The sequence below is a fragment of the Dermacentor albipictus genome, chromosome 9 (genome assembly GCF_038994185.2).
Source record: "Dermacentor albipictus isolate Rhodes 1998 colony chromosome 9, USDA_Dalb.pri_finalv2, whole genome shotgun sequence".
Taxonomy (NCBI): Eukaryota; Metazoa; Arthropoda; class Arachnida; order Ixodida; family Ixodidae; genus Dermacentor; species Dermacentor albipictus.
The window spans coordinates 21,581,030-21,596,447 of NC_091829.1; the positions used below are offsets into that span (position 1 = coordinate 21,581,030).

Sequence of the window (15,418 nt, forward strand, 5' to 3'; positions counted from 1 at the left end):
GCTTCCGTTATATCGCTTCCTCGCGATATGCCTAAGAGAATAACTTATACAGGATATGCTGAACTTCAAGCGCCATTTCCGTTCAAGTGACGACCGTATTTAGTCTCTCTCTCTCTCTCTCTCTCTTGCGCGCACACAAACACATACAGAGAGAGAGAGAGAGAGAGGCAGGCAGGCAGGCAGGCAGAAACGCGTACCGCAAAAAAACAGAATAAACTAAACACGCAGACTACAGACAGCACGCGACAAACGCATCTACACGTACTTAGCCTATACACACACGCACGCACACGGAATGCATGCGAAAACTCGCCCGCACACGCTCGATTGCACAGACCCACGCAGACGACGCAGGAAACGTGGTGTGCCTCCGATGTATACAGAGCTGCGCTAACAAGCCGATTACACGGACGATTTCACAGTTCTGAGAAAGTGCGCCCGGTGGAATGCCGCGACTTAGCTGGCCGAAGTGGAAATCATCACTCCAACTTCACGCAGCCCTCTTTGGGCAATATACTCGACAAACGGCATATATCGATGGATGGCCACGTTTCTTCCACATCTCGTGGGGGTGCGGGGGCAAACCTCAACACTTTAAGACGCCTAGCACGTCATTTGAGCGGTGGGAGGTACAGCTGACGGGCGATACCCTGGCGGGACAAGAAGCTCTCGTCCAGCAAGTACGTCGAGCAGCCATGGCCAGTGGAGTCCTGGAATGAGGACCCCACCCACTCGACCTCAAGAGCAACCACCTCGACGGTTCAAATAAATGTTTTCTCTCTCTCTCTCTCTCTCTCTCTCTCTCTCTCTCTCTCTCTCTCTCTCTCGGAGCATTACTAGCGTCACGGCGAAAGGCAAGAAAACGATAGCGATGCAGCAAAGCGTGCAAGAATGGAATCCTTTTAAAGCGCCGCTCTGAGGCGGCCGTTCCTGCGGCGGGCGTCGGCGTAACCGAGCGAACGAGCACAGAGAAGGATGAAAGAGCGAACAAAGGAGGAGGGTGCAGCGTAACCGTGAGGCAGAAAGCGGAGGATGAGGGTACGGCGAGAGCGTGAGAAGAAAAGCGTGGTGCCGCGCTCCGCGGAGACGACGGCTCATAGATGGCGCCACAGTAACGCGCGCGGTCTGGGGGAATCGCACCCACGCGTCACCCACGCGCTGCACGAGACGGATTGTCCGCGCCGGCCCATATATCGCAAAATGAAAACACGTACACAGCTGCGCTCGATTTCGCATCAGATAGTATCGGAATGGTCGGTGAATCTTTATTTACTCATTTATTATTTTTCGGTATTAACCGTATATAGGTGGCGTTTATTTCTGAACTGTAGAAAGAGCATGAACACACACACACACACACACAGAGAGAGAGAGAGAGAGAGATGAAGAGGAAAGGCACGAAGGTTAACCAAATATTGGTCTCAGGTTTGCTATATGCTACACTGGGATTGGGAGGTAGGGGTTAGAGGACAGCGACGAAAGGGTTAAAAAAAGATGCAGACACACAGACGCACACCCAAAGGGCGTTCCAGTTCACAAAGGCTGGTAGTTCGCAAGAAGCGCAGTAGTGCTTGCACGGCCTTTTTCTGTATCAAAGGCCTTTTTCTGTATCTTTCAATTTCCGTTGTATATCTCGCCCTCCCCCCACCCCACCCCACCCGCTCCCAATAAGTACAGGAACATGCCACCTTTGTGAATCTTAGCGATCACTCCAACTACACAAAGCACAGTAACATGAATGTATGAAACATGAAATGAATGTAACAATGTTTAAAGAACAATGTTTCAAGAAAATGCTATAAATGTACTTGTCTTTTCTTCTATTGGTGAATATGTGCGCACTTCTTTCTTCTTCTCTCTCTCTCTCTTATTGACAAATTAACAGGACGTTTTTTTGGTATGAGTGTGTATATGCATATTACATGTACTCTGAATGTATGTATCAATCTGTGCCTGTTGCCAAGAAAGGGGCAAGGACCTAGTCAAGCTGCTGTCTTGCAGCTTTTTGTTCTTGCCCTAGTGTTCTTTTTCTGCTGTAAAAAAAAAAAAGAATGCTGAAATGAAATGAAATGAAAACGTGTCTGTCAGCTTTATCGCAGCGGTTCTGCGTACTATACCGGTTCCAAGCGCGTTCGCGACATACTGACAATTATTCTTACGGCGCCCGACGTCGGCGGGCACATTTTCATTTTGCCACGAACGTCCTTTAGAAGCATTCTACAAAAGCGTGTAAAAACACTGCGCTCTATTTCCTGCGACACAAATTGCGTGTTACAAATAAAAAAAACAATTTTCGAGAGCACGTGGTAGGGCATATTTCGCTCATTTAACTTTGGCATGCTTATTTCCTAACCCCCCCTATCGGGCTTTCGAAATAGAGATCTAAGCTGAGCTGCTTGTATATACCTTCCTAATTCTTCCCAATGATTCGTATATCACGCCGATAATGTCCTATAACTTTGTCATCCCTATTTTCGACAGGCCGATAATATCCTATACCTTTGTCATCCCTATTTTGAAAAGTCTCCATTGTATTGCAAAGGAGACTTCTCGAAGTATAGAATGCCAAAGTTAGTGGACACCCCCGAAAGACACGATAAACTCCCCACTTAGATAAAGCTGCCTATTATAGGGATTTAGAATTAGGGATGTCGAGGGGAGGCTCTTGAGTGATCATCTATAAATGCGACTTGTGCACTCCGCCCACAGCGTCCCCCCAAATTGTCATCCCTACTTTCAAAACTCCTAATGACAAATATTCCAATGGGGCAGCTTTAGAAATGAGCATGCCATGCTGAGGCCGCTTAGCTTTTTCGATAAGCCTCTTGGACGAGCTAGTTCTAAGGGAACTTCCCAGTGCCTCGCACTGCGCATGCGCAAGGGGAGAGAGGGCGAGGCTCACCGTCCAGGGCGACGCTGGCGCCGAGTTTGTGGGCGAGTCGACGCTGACGATGCGCACGCGCATGGTCACACCACGGCGGCGCATCACCACAGGCATGTCCTCCTCGTATATGGTGCTCTCTTGGCGCTGAATCATGGCTGTTCTATGGCGTCGCAACGGCGCTCGCAAAGAGTTCACGTGGAAGATTTCGTCAACAGGTTGATGTCCATCGCAGAGACTGAAGTAGAGCGTCGGCGAAGTTTTCCACGTCCGTTTTCACTGGCCGGTGAGCTATGCCGTGTCTTTAGACGAGAAATACTCGCGATGTTCGTGAACTCCTTAGACTGGGATGAACTGCGATGCCAGCACGACAAGGAGTGTGCACGCTCCAGTCAAGATACAACGGTGATCACTGTTACGCAACACAACCGACTGCACTTGACGTCGCGGTGTTCACAACACATCGAAACACCAATAAGCGCACGATAAACGTTAGCAGAACGTGACGCAACAATACAATGGCCACCGTAGCGTTGAACAGGGCGAACCTATGGTCTCGCTGTGATGAGAGTGAACGGCGCAGTCGTTACGTTTTCGATTGCACAGGACGCAGTTTTCTGCCGGAAATGAGCTCGGTAGCCTAGGAAACGGGCGATTTGAAACGCTCGCACTGCGTGGCTCCGGTTGAAACAGAATACGAGCTCTGTAACACCAACGCTGCAGACGATCAGAAGAAATCCACTATAGTCGCAGAAGTACGATGCAAAGCGTTTAAAGACACGTTACGCGAGGAGCGTAAACGAAGATTCACCGCTCACGGCGTCGTGACACCATGCACTGCTAGGATTTAGCGTCTGCAGATGCCTAAAAAAAAAAAAAAAACTTAGGGTGACGTCAGCAGCAGCAGAAGCAGATGGCCCCTGCCGAGCCGCGAGCTTCCAGACGACGCGGTATTCTTTCCAGACGACACAGTATCCGTGTATAACAGACGACACGTGCAGGCTTGGGTGCACAGACACGCGATGCAAGCGCTCCACAAGGCAGACGACGCGTGCAGAAGACAAAAGCCAGCAGCGTCGACGACGCGCAACACCTAACGATAACGCGAGGTCGTGAACTGGTCCTTGCCTTCCTCTCGTTATCGCAAGTTTCGCACCGAATGCACACAGACTTCGATAACACGCGGACCTGCGCGAGCAGTCTCTGGGGAGCGCAAAATTACCGCATATTCTCAACTTACGCGACGCGGCTTTACAAGATTCAAGCAAGACTTCTCGTCGCGCTAGAAGGAAGCAGCCTCGGTGGCTGTTTTGAAGAGCTGAAGCGAAGAGACAGCTGCGAGTCCCCGCACGCAAGTTGCCGATGTCAACTCTGCTTCTTTTCGAAGGAAATAGTCAGCTGCTACAAAGTTCAATCAGCAGGTACGGCAGACGCTTCCTGGTTTCAGACGCAATGCTTTTTGGGCGCACGTAATCGAAGTCCCGAGAAACTGCAAGTTCTTACACGCGCGCTTGAAATTGCACGAGTCCCGGGATCAGCGTAGCATATCAGCACCGAACCGGAAAGAAGCGCATACTGTGTATTTTCTTAAGCCGACACTGACTTCTCTTGAGAGCCCCGTATAACACCTGTAGACGAACAAACAGGGCTGACAAAAAATAACAAAAAATATTGCAAATATAAGTTACGTCTATGACAGGGGATTAAAAATAGTTCGAGCGCAGGTGCACACTAATTTGACGTACAGCAGACTAAATCTCGTCTTCAGTGACAACGTTGCCATATACGTGCCAAACTAACAAATTTTAATAACCGATATTACCCGACTTAACAACTGACCAGTGGGCTGATTGATTTTCCACGAGGTTCCCTCTCAGCCGTACAGCACCGTCTTACAATATCGGAGCGAAGAATGTCGCCAAGCGACTCTCTTGGACATTGGGCTCCTTGTTGTGTTCGAGTCGAGAACCTTTATGTATTTGGGGCCGCTGAGTTAAAGGAGAAACGTTGGTCGTCACGAATCAATATCAACTAAGAACTGTTTGCGACCGAACTGAGAAACGACTAAACTTAAAGCGAACTACAAGGAAAACGTGTGCCGAGAAATATCGATCGCAAGGCACAGTTGCAGCCACTCGACCTAGCGGCTCGGCTCAAAGTCGAAGAATGTCGCCGAAGTTCTCTTCCTAGCGACAAAACTAGGAAGAGTTCCACCGACTCTACCGATTCTTACCTGTAATTTATTTACTTAAACGTATGTTCGCGCCGCTTGAGAAGCTGAGCACCAGAGTTGTGTTGCGATCCTTTTCGCAGGCTCAAATGACAAGCGAGTCACTTCACTGTTCCTCTTATTATTTCTTCATTCAGAGCGCTTGCTTTCTTTTTTGGTTTCCTTCGATACGCAAGTCGATTTCCAAAACGCGTACCAAAGAACGACGTCTTCGAAATACGAAACCGCGACAGCGATACTACGCAACTATTCCGAGATCTTATTTCATACGACAGAAAAACTGTTAAGACGCGACCAACTTTCGAAATGGTTGCCGTGACAATGCAGAAAGATTAGAAAAAAAAATGGCTCTCAGCACAGTCTCTAGAAAAGTCACACGACGAGTTGCACTACGAAACTTCGAATACACATGCAGATGAAACTCGAAAATAAGCACAGTACTTTCACCGGTAAGAACGAGAGTATATGTAGAAATGAAAAAAAAAAATCCTACTCTAGCCTGCACGAGGATGACTTGACTATGAAAAGAAAAAAAAGCGCAAATATCCAAACGAAAAGACACACTTAAAAGGAAGCTTCTTGAGCTGCCTCTCTTTGTCGTGTGAGGAGTTTTTGAAGAGTGGAGAAGCGTTTATAGTATGCAGCACAGTGGCGCCCCCTAGCGCCGGTCACGGGCCGTGACGTTCGATGAAAGAAAAGTAAGAAGCAACGAAATGCAGTAAGGCGATATCGGAGTCCGTTATTGCGATTCTTGTAGCACCAAAAGAAAAAAGAAGGATAAAATTAAGCCTAGTCAGTTAAATATTCTTTTTTCTTCTCGCAAGCAGTCAAGAAACACCTGGCTTACGCCTAAATCTCAGAGCCGCGGCAGAAGAGATCCAAGCACCCGAGAAGCTAACGGCTAGCAAAAACTTAAGTCGCACAACCGAGTCGTCCTGAGCACCAGATCGAAGAAGGCTAGCACCTGAGGCTCGGAGTGGGGTCGAAATGTATGCGATACAGTTTTTTTGTTTCTTTCTCCGGGAAGTGCTAAGCAGATGGTGGCGCAGACGGCTCAAGGGAACCAACAAGACGTTGATCCTTAGGGGGATTTCTCCTCGAATCCGTCAAACGCACCTGTCAACCACATGGATAGACGCTTGCAAGTTTCAAGTCTGCCTCTAATGCGCTCTGAAGGAGGCTTTCCTTCACTGTCTCACAACACTTCACGTAAATATGTGCGCGCGTGTATGACGAGATAAAGACGAACCACTTGCCAACAGGAGATACAACAAGGAACGAAACAGTGTTTGTTTGTTTGCTTGTTTTTTTTTTTGCTAGCTTGCTTTCGGATGCTCTTTTCCACCCGCTGGAGTTTTTCGCAGCACTACGTACGAAAGCTGAAGACGCAAACGCTGCGAAAACAGCGGCACATAGGCCGCGCAGGCTCCTACACAGTACGTCACCAGTGCCGACGCGCGTAGCGCCACATTGCGGAAATGCGAACAAGCTAAACACCGACAGAACCGCAAGAAGGCTGAGCACTTGAAACGCGCAACCCTACATTCGAACCTTATAGAACACTCAGCAGAAGCCTTTGCGGCGAGTAGCGATGAATAAATGCTGCTTAAGTTTCACCTCGTTGGCTTTAGTCAGGTGGCGTGACGTCTATCAGGCGCACCACGTAGCACACCGGAGACGACAAAGAAAGAATGAGCGAGCTTCTGGGGCGCGGATTACGGTCTGCGCAGTTCGGAGGGTAATCCTGCTTCGACTTCTGACGCCGTAAGCCAAGAGACAAAAGGCGTTGCAACAACAACAGCAGCCGGAAAACGTCACTCACGCATGCGCAGTACTTGTCTTGCCTGTCCGTAAGGCCTGCTACCGACGCATATCCCTAACGACCTCCGGTGCACAAACGCTCGAAGATTCCGAAGGTAACTCAGCGGCCAGGTATGCGACACTCCTTTGCAGGCCCTTCCTGTTTTCGTCCCACGAGATCGGGAAGCCCCCTAAACAATGCCCCTCCCAGTTTAAACACGTTCCCAAAACATGTCTCCACGTAAGCAAAGGGGGTCCCGCGCAAGCTCACCGGGGGCACGGCTTGGGCTTTCTCTCCTCTAATCCGCCCTCACTGCTGTTCACTGTCCAGTCCTGTACATAAAGTAACAGCGATGCTAGGAACGACGCCGTTATCCTGTCGACGTCCAGCAGTTATCTTGTCAAATCGACAACTTCAACCTGCTTTCGCTATGGCAACACCGTTATCCAGTCGCTATCCTTCAGCCAGCCGGGCAAATCGGCGCTTTCAAACTTTCTTTCACGGGGAACACCGTTATCCGGTCGACGTCCTCCAGCTGTCCTGCAAGAATGGACGCTTTCAAACCGCTTTCAACAATCTGTCAGAGGGGGTGTTTTGAAAGCGTACTGATCTTACAGAAAAAAACTAACACGGCAGCGTAAGATCTTCTCGCTAGACTTCACAGTTCGGGACACCGCCCGGCGTATATTTCACGCTTATGGCGAAGAACAAAAGGGATGGCAGGTCAGTCCGTGACGGTTGCACGACAAAACCACACCGCGAAACTCATATAGTGCGCACACCGCACAGCAGAGAAAATTAACGCACTCGCTGCCGACAGCACACAACGCGCAGGCACCACGAAATAATCCCTCACGAAACAAGCGACGCACCGATTTTGTTAGGGACAGTCACTATAGCACTCGACGGCTCGGTTTATCAACAAGTCCAGCGAAGTGCGCTATCGACCGGCACGGCAAACGGGCGGTACGGTCGGGAACGTCAACGCCACACGCGAGGTTTATATCAAGGGGCTCAACGAGGCGAGCAGAAAAGCCGGGCTCTGTCTATCAATATAATGAAGCAGTGTAAAGAGCACGGCATACCGCTGACGGTACAAGAGAGAGCTCGTATACTTACGAGCCACCGACACGCCTCTTCGAACTCGAGAGGGTGCCACTGAAAGCTGGAAACGCGTGCAACCGGCTTGAAACGCAAATGTGCCGGAATCGAAAGATAACGAGGGGAGGGGGGGGGGGGGGGGGGGAGAGAAAACGGCGGCAAGCTGGGCACTGGCAATGACAGCGCGATTTGTAATAGAGACCGTGTCGCCAACGAGTGCTCTATAGATCAGGCCCGGTGTACCGCGATGTGGAGTTTTTGTCTTTCGACGTTGCTAGCCCAGTGAGTCTTTCACACAGGACAGGCGGAGAAGGCGTCAGAAACCGACAGCTGAGCGACGCGAAGTGCGGCCAGTGTATATGTGGACAATCTCGGCGCTCGGTGACAAGAAAGATGTCAGTGCGAGCGCAGCATTAAAAATTTAGAAACGCCAGTGTCCGGCGGAACGAACGAGCGAATGAGGGTGACAAGGTTTCACGTCCAAGACTTCGGCGACTGAGCAAGCAGTCGCTGCTGGGCGTGTCCGGAAGCGAGCGACGGGTCACCGCCGGTGTTGCACCAGGGCTGCACCAGTGTTACAACCGGCACTGCACGAGACACCCGACGAGTGAACCCAGTTCTGGCGCTCAGTTCAAAACGGTGTCAGTAAGGATCTAGATTCAAAAAAAAAGGAAACCGCTCACCACGTTTATTTTCAATAATGATACCAAACGTGAACGATCCAAAAGAAGAAAAAAAGAGTTTCGAAGTCGAAGCGCGAAAAGTGAAAAAGCGATCGGGCCAAAGAACCGGCGCGGTAGCAGCGAACTATGGAAATTCTGCGTGCTAAGCGGATAACGTTCGGATGCTACGGTCTCAGTTACGTCACTTCGCTCGGAAACTTCGGATGCGCCAAAAGGTTACGCAAGTCCAAAGTTAATCGGCTCGCGAGCTGGTCACGTATAGAGAACGAAGTTTACGCAAACATTTCGTGGGTTCCCCGAGGAATATACAACGCGGACCGCGAGTATACCGCCTCACTACTGGTTATAATCCCACCCCCGCGTTCTGTTTATGTTCGCCTCACAGTCAGACGATACCGTGGTATGCTTTTCCGACTACGGCCGACGAAACGGCTGATATGACGAGGGCGGTAACGATATGCAAATACGATTACTCAGACGCGTTAATGATATGGAAATTAAGCTTCGCTACCTCGGTCTTGCCTCTCCACTGCAAACACGGGAATTGGGCAGAAGATAATTGCTAACGAAAACCGCGACACGCAGAATCACTTCCCGCGAACGGCAGAAAGATAAGATAAAAACCGACAAGAACTCACTTCGACACCGCCGGGAGGCGCTGCAAGTCCACAAATATCCCTTTCCTTCCTACCTCTCTCCCACCTCAAAGAGACCTCTATTCTCTTTGTCGAAGTGTTTATGTTCCCAGTGAAAAATGAAACAACTGCCACCCTTGATATCTCCGATCCTGTAACGACCGCTACCGAAGAAGAAACGGCTATCAGGTTTACGTCGGTTGAAAGGAAAGTGAGAGTGAAATAACGCGAAGAAAAAAATGTTTTCGTCTTCCTTTTCGTTTACAAAAGGACAAACCTTATGCGGTATGTGGCCGCTTCGCACTGCACTTCGCACCGACGTATTGCAGACTATCGCGAGACGATAGTTCGACAGAAAAACGCCCAGCGGTCACCTCAGAAAAGCGCCGCCAGCAGTTTGCTGCATGTAGACAGGGAATAGATTGAAGAACGAACTCTAGAGGCGACGGGAATGCCCCAAAAACACACGGAAGAGATTGGAAGAAAAGGGAGATATTCTGGAACGAAACGAAACACCTGAATTTCGATATTAAAATGCGCACGACAGCTCCGACTCACTGATATTTCCTTTAGTTGTTTCCTGTAACCCTGGAGACGCCCAGGAGAGACGAGATAATAGTGTTGTTTAACATAAAAGGCTGCGAGAATCGCTATTGACTCTTCGAAGGGACGACTTGAAGTTATTGAATTTTGTACACTCTATTTAAAGACAGAAAAGAGATGTACGAATACTCTTTAATATTTTCTTTTTCGGCTTTCGGGTGCCTCGAAAAAACGCGAACCGTGAAGCAATTCGTGTCTTTGTATTCCGAATCCGTTTAATCTTTGACTAGTACGTCCCTTATCCGATTACGCGCTGGCGGAACAAACGGATTCAATTACTTCCGAGTAGATTTAAAAAGGGACGAAGAGGTCTTTCATTTGCGACACCAGAACAAAGGAAGCCCGACCGCTCTACGATGTTAAAAAAAAAAAGCAAGAGTTTCAACATTCACTGGGAATCAACTCGAACTACTTCGCAAAAAAACGCTTTATGCAAATCGTACTAAACGTTCCAGCTAGCACCGCCGCAAGCACGTTAAATAATAACAAAGAAAGAAGGCTGTTCGAGAATAGGAATGTTGGAAGGTAATGCCGAAAAAGGTTTCACCTGTCACGACAGTCGGTTGGAACGAAACGAGTTTAACCCGAGCCTGCACTTGAAATCGGGTCGATTAGATTGATTCGAACAGCCGAGTGGTACGTGCCAGTCGCGTTCAACTCCGCCGCGACCGATTTAGTTTTAGGGAATGTCTGTCTGGGTTTGCTTACAAGCAGTAAAACACGGCGACCAGAAAAATCAGCGTTAAAAGAAAAAAATTATTCCTCGAAGCTAGACACCGAAGTTAACGGCACAGTCACGCTTCTGTGGCAGGTACGAACACGGTTATGCTTATCTGATAGACAATCAGAATATTCTGGAAAAAAATTTCGCCTTCGGTATTACCCGCGGTGCTTTAACACTTCTTTTTTTCTTATTGCTTCGAAAGCTGAAAACAGCCGAATTCTAAGCGGTCTAGCAAAACATTACAGGAAAAAAAAAATCTTGTGTGTACAACGGTCGCGAATATAACGTTAGTTGTGAGCCAAACGCTGCTTCACCTCGAACCTGCAAACGACAGCCGTATAAATAGAGGTCGAAATGCGCACTGCTTTTCTTTCTTTTTTTTCCAGTCGTAGTCCAAGGAAATAACAAAATAAACTAGATTTGATCAGAGCAACGATCAGAGGTACAGCTGTACACCCGAGGGTATATTTAGTGTCGGCTGCCAAATCTTTCAAAACTCTGGGGAGCAGTTTGAAGCTTAAACGCCACCACGCGGGTTATACATCGAGAGCTGCAGGAGGTATAGGTAAATGCTGTCCCAAAGTACCGACCTGTCAAAGAGTCGGCGTTGGGTGCGCTACTCACACAAACTGGGATAACCGACTTTCGCGAACAGTCTATGCCGGAATTTATTGACTCGTTTATTTTGTTTAGGTGTAAGCCGAGCAGTTGCTCGACGGATCAGCTTAACTACAAACGCCTGACTTCGTTAACAAAGCGGCACCTAACAACGGCGCGTTACAACGTACGAACTGTCACAAGCCGGGTGTCGGGAAAGCTGCAATCGTTAGACTTCCGACAAGCCCGAAACGAGGACAGTTCGAAGATAATGAAAAGAGCTTCAATTTCGATTTGTTGTTTGTTTGTTTGTTGAGCTTAGGATCGCCACCATTCGCGTCCACAACCAACCTGCAACTAAACGTCTAGCGTAGGCCTAACAAGGTCACAGCATCGAAGCGCTTTTGCGAAATTAGAGGAGCCTGTCAAGCCCACGTGTATTGCCCGATTCGGTTCTTGTTTCTTTTTTTTCGTAAATTTCTTTTTTACGCCAGTCGTCGGTTAGTCCAGATCGGCGAAAGCGTTATTCTTCTTAATATTATTTCTCACGCTCACAAGAGTTAAACCAACAGAAAAGCAATTCTAACGAAGCCAAGGTGCTATAATCTTGGACAACGCGAAGTCGGGGGAAGAACGCTAGAGAAGGGGTCTGCTTCAACGTCGTTAAGACGTTTCCCGAGGACGAACTAAAAAAGATACGCTTGGACGTGATTTAGATGACAGGTATAGGAGGCTGCGGTGACGGGGAGAATAACGAGCTACCTTCGGGTACAAGAATATATCTTTAAAAAGAAATACCGACAAAGATAACGCACAGAACGGCTATTAGGAACGGGCTTCCTGCCTACGCAGACAGCAAGTTAAAAACAAACAAATGAGACGGTTCTTTCAAATGAGCGACAAGCAAAGAAAGCGCTGGCGAGGCAATATTGCAGTAACGTTCGCGGGCTTGCCGTACTTAAAGCGAGGCTCGGGCAAACAAAATAGTAGAAAAAGAAATGATGTTGCTGGAAAGAAGGTACAAATGGTAATAAGAAACTTCGGCTGAAAAAGGTTTTTTTAGAAATGAAAGACGGCGATGAAAGAGGAGTTTCACGCACCCGGTCAAAGAATAAACTCGGCCCTCCTTCGAAAGTACGCGGCAGCGAGCCAGAAAGGGCCTAAGACTTGTCACAGTCTCTCGACGGCAGACGAGAAGTACGAAAAGCAGAAGACAAGAAATATTACGCGGGGGAAGACATGCGTGGCGTGGCAGACGCCGAGAAATGTTGGCAGACGATGCAGATAAGGAATGCAAGAAAAAGCTTGCAAAAGGCAGACGAAGAGAAAGTGGTACCTGAAGACAGATTTGTCTTTTTTAACCCACTTTCGAACACAAGATGGATGCACTAAAAGCAGACGACGAGCAAGAAAATCAAGCGAAACGATGACAAACGACTCGATAATTTTTGCCAGCAGACAGATAAAAAAACCGGATGACAGCAATCAATGGCGGAACCAGAAGGCAATTGCTGAGAACGAGTTGTGCGTTTCTTTTATCGTCCTGTCTGAAGCGCAATGTTTACAAAAAAACACGACAAGCCGGTTTCCTCTAAACGGGTTTTCCTAGAGCGTTTGGTTCAGGGTCAGGTGAACGTTATAGATGGCCATGACTACCGTGATGCAAGGCGTAACCTTAATTAAAGCTTAACGATGCAAACGAGCCCAGAGATAACGCTCCAAGTACCGAAAAAAAAACTATGCAACGCTTGCTACTCAGCTGTATGTATGACGGCGCCGTAATGGTGGAACACTTACGCCAAGCTAAATAAACAGGGATGCGAGAAAGATGTATTTTATTAACCTGTTTTTGATCAACGCCACAGGATATTCGCAACCTGTCAGAATGGATTTGTGAGCGGGAGATACACAAAATTGTTAGCGATGAAATGTGGCGGTAGTTTCCAAACAAGAGAAAATAATTGGTGGGTGAAACATAGTTGCCAGAAGCTGCACGGCTCCTGAAAAGTGCCAAAATTTATTTCTACGTGTACTGCAGAGTCGAAACCGGAGATTTCTCAATACAGCGTCGATATCGGCGTCGATATCGGCGGTTGTTTCCGAACGAATGTGACGACAAATGCAGTTGACGAGGAAATGTGTGAACAGGATTGCACGGAACTGGTTAAAAGCGGACAGCGTGACTCAACCAACGTGCTATCCGGATAGCCGAGAAACGGTCAAGTGTCGGTAATAAGTGATAAAAAGAACGAGGAGAGAGATAAGAATGTGGACGCTTCCAAACTGAGATTTATTGTAAAGTTTCGGAATTATCGTGAACAGACAACTCTCAACAGAAATACAAACAATCAAATATAACCCGATGCGTATTTACTTGCTTTTACGTCTGCATAGGGTCCTTTTAGGTAGCAATGTTCGCCAAAATTTATAAATTTCTTCAAACAACAGAACTCTCTGTAGACAATTATACGCAAACCAGTTGGTGCTAATCGATAAATGTTGAAGCAAGACTTACAAGACTAGCCAACGCAGGCACTGGCTATCGAGATTGCTCCTTCCAGCAGACGATACGATCAGTAATCGTTCACCGTCTGGGACTACACGCATGGAATTACGCAATCATAGGATTATCTGAGAAACGCCGGACTCCGATGTGCACAATGGAATCCAGACACCTGCAACTACAAGGACAAATATATTTGTCCAGCGCAGACTTTTCTTTTTACAACTTATTTCTTCCAAGGAACAGCGACAAAATCAACAAACTGATAGGCTTCGGAGTCTCACTGGCTATGTACTGAGCGATTGTCTCTCGACAAGTCTGTCACAATACGTCCAAGAAGAAGCCAACAGCAGTCGATACACAAGGAGAACGGCTAGCCTCTCATATTGCCTGTTCTTGTTCTTGTGAACAGAGGCTTAGAAGCGTTACGGCACCCGAGAAAGTCGATCTAGATCCTCTCTTCGTGACAACAGACGAAGGAAGAAAAGGAGAGACGGATGAAGTCAGAAGAGGAACGCCAGAAAAAGAAAACAGAAAAGGACAAGTGGGGGCAAATATATCGGCTTTACTTTCTTCGAAGCAGCGGGGTTGCCTTTTGCTGAATGTATCGGACACAACGTGCCAACGATACTAAGTACCCGTCTGACGGCTGGCCCGAGATAATCCGGGAACGAAGCGGCCCGAGAGAGAGCAGACGAAAAAAACGAGGATCGTGCAGACGACGCCCAAATGGGGCACAGAATCTCTGCGCTGGTGGCAGGCGACACCCGTCGGCGTATATATGATCGAACGGGAGAGAGGCTTAATTGCGACTCAGAAATGCCGCCAGAGTGACCTAATTACGCCGCATATTCGGCGCTTATATATACGGCCAGAAGAATGAGGCCCCCTCTTTTCGTACGTAGATATCGTATTTATCTCGTGCGAGCGGATTACGTTACTCTGATTACGGCACTCAGCTTGGCGGCGCGGTTAGGGAAATAAACTTGAAACGGTTCAATATATCTCCTCTCCCGAGCGGAGAGCAGACGGCAGAGCTGACGAAAAAACGCGGTGGCAAATGCAGACGGCAAAGCAAGTGGAACACGAGAACGAGCAGACGGAACGACGAATGCCGACGAAATTACGCCTCAGTAAGGTTCGGATCGTGTTTCTTAATCGGATGTATTGTGAACGGAGAAATTCAGTGCGCGCGAACAGGCAGGCACCCTGAAGGGAGACATGTCGAACAGGCAATAATAAAAAGCGGGTCGTTCATTTTTCCCTTCCTTCTTTTCTCTCTTTATCGACCAAGGCCAACTTTCCGCACGCCGAACGCTTATTACGGAGCTGTCCCACTAAAGACAGAACGAACGTTGCGGCTTAATTAACGAATAGCGGCTGGAATAAATTGTCGCACTGCCTGGCGGGCAGGACTACACTTCAGAGCGGAGGTGATATAGGGGTATTATACGACAGCTCCTTGTCGGTGATGGCGGCGAGCGTAAGCGGTTAAAACATGACGTTAGTGCGTTAGCGTCGAAATAAGGTGAACTTGGCGATTCGGGAGTAGAAGTGTCGCGAGTGTGTAGGAAGAAAAATTGAAAATAAGTATGATTCGGCTAGTAAGAACGAGAAACTTTACTTTGAGAACCCGTAGCAGACGGCTTTAACAGAAAAT

The 15,418-nt window shown here is 48.2% G+C and overlaps 1 protein-coding gene across 4 annotated transcripts in view; it reads right to left on the reverse strand.

Moving 5' to 3' along the window:
* The window catches only part of dop (microtubule-associated serine/threonine (MAST) protein kinase dop), a 288,167-nt gene that overhangs the window by 159,861 nt on the left and 112,888 nt on the right, over positions 1-15,418 (reverse strand). The window contains exon 1 of one of the 4 annotated variants that reach the window (XM_065431891.2): positions 2,903-3,062. The exons of the other annotated variants lie outside the window; for them this stretch is intronic. Within the exon in view, the coding sequence (XP_065287963.1) occupies positions 2,903-3,037 (135 nt within the window). The 5' untranslated portion in view covers positions 3,038-3,062. Of the gene's footprint in view, positions 1-2,902; positions 3,063-15,418 lie in introns of those variants that run through there. 4 annotated transcript variants of the gene reach the window in all.